At 37.6% G+C, this 1,268-nt stretch overlaps 1 protein-coding gene across 1 annotated transcript; it reads left to right on the plus strand.

Moving 5' to 3' along the window:
* Positions 1–136: 136 nt before the first annotated feature.
* On the plus strand, positions 137–1,028 carry LOC103523031 (craniofacial development protein 2-like; the record flags this gene model as incomplete). Its single annotated transcript, XM_008488109.1, has 1 exon — positions 137–1,028. A coding segment is annotated over exon 1 (892 nt), but the record flags the coding sequence as incomplete, so codon positions are not given.
* Between the last annotated feature and the right edge of the window lie 240 nt (positions 1,029–1,268).

Genomic DNA, 1,268 nt, shown 5'->3' on the forward strand with positions numbered 1-1,268 from the left:
GGATACGAATACTGGACAACGGAAAGGATTTGACGTTACTGATTTAAAATTGGCCACCTGGAATGTCAGAACCCTCCTCCAACCTGGGAAAATGCAAGAGGTGGCCAATGAAATGCTAAAATATAATTTTGACATAATGGCTATTCAAGAAATAAGATGGCAAGGCCAAGGAAAAATCGACAAGAAAGATTTTAGCATCATCTACAGCGGGCCCAATAATAAGACCGGACAGTTGGGCACCGGATTCATGATAAACAAAACAGTGAGAGACAGCATACTGGACTATAAAACAGTGAATGATAGGATATGCAAGATACGACTGAAAGGAAAGTTTAGAAATATCACCATAATTTCAACACATGCGCCAACTGAAGAAAAGTCAGATGAAGACAAAGAAGTGTTCTATGATGTATTAGACAATTTACTCGCTAAAATCCAAAGATATGATATCGTCCTTGTGATGGGGGACTTCAATGCTAAAATTGGGAGCAAAGAAAGTCAAGACACTGTGGCAGGTCCATTCACACTGCATGATTTCAACAACTCAAACGGAGACTATCTGGCGGAATTTGCATCTCGAAATAAGTTGTTCATCAGGAGCACATCTTTCCAACATAAGAAAATACATCTGGGAACATGGAAGATACCAGGAAGAAACGAAGTGAACCAAATCGATCATGTATTAATAACAAAAAGACACGCCTCCTCAATTATAGACGTAAGATCATGTAGAGGACCAAACTGTGACTCTGACCATTACTTGGTGAGGACCATACTTCGTGAAAAAATATCTACGGTTCAAACACTGAAAAGAACAAAGCGGCCAAAATGGGACATAGATAACTTGAAAAAAGACAACATACTCCATAATTATCAAGGTACACTTAGAGGAAAGCTGGAAGATATCCCTAACACCACCACTGTTGAAGAGAAATGGGAAAGAACTAAACAAGCTATTTTAGACACAGCACATGAAATAGTGAAGGAGAAAACAAAAGACCGCAACTCCAGCTGGTTCGATAATGACTGTAAGGATATTATAGAACAAAAGAATCGAGCTAGACAGTTAATGTTGTCAATAAATACAAGAAACAACAGAAAGGTTTATGAGGATCTAAGAAGAGAGGCGAAGAAAATTCTAAAGAAGAAAAAAAGAGAAAGTTTGAATAAGGAAATAAAGGAAATAGAGAACCTAAACAAGGAAGGAGAGAATAGGAAATTCTACACTGCTATTAAAAAAATCAACAAAGCATTCCAACCGAAGATCA

Source organism: Diaphorina citri, unplaced genomic scaffold (genome assembly GCF_000475195.1).
Source record: "Diaphorina citri unplaced genomic scaffold, Diaci psyllid genome assembly version 1.1 scaffold14169, whole genome shotgun sequence".
Taxonomy (NCBI): Eukaryota; Metazoa; Arthropoda; class Insecta; order Hemiptera; family Psyllidae; genus Diaphorina; species Diaphorina citri.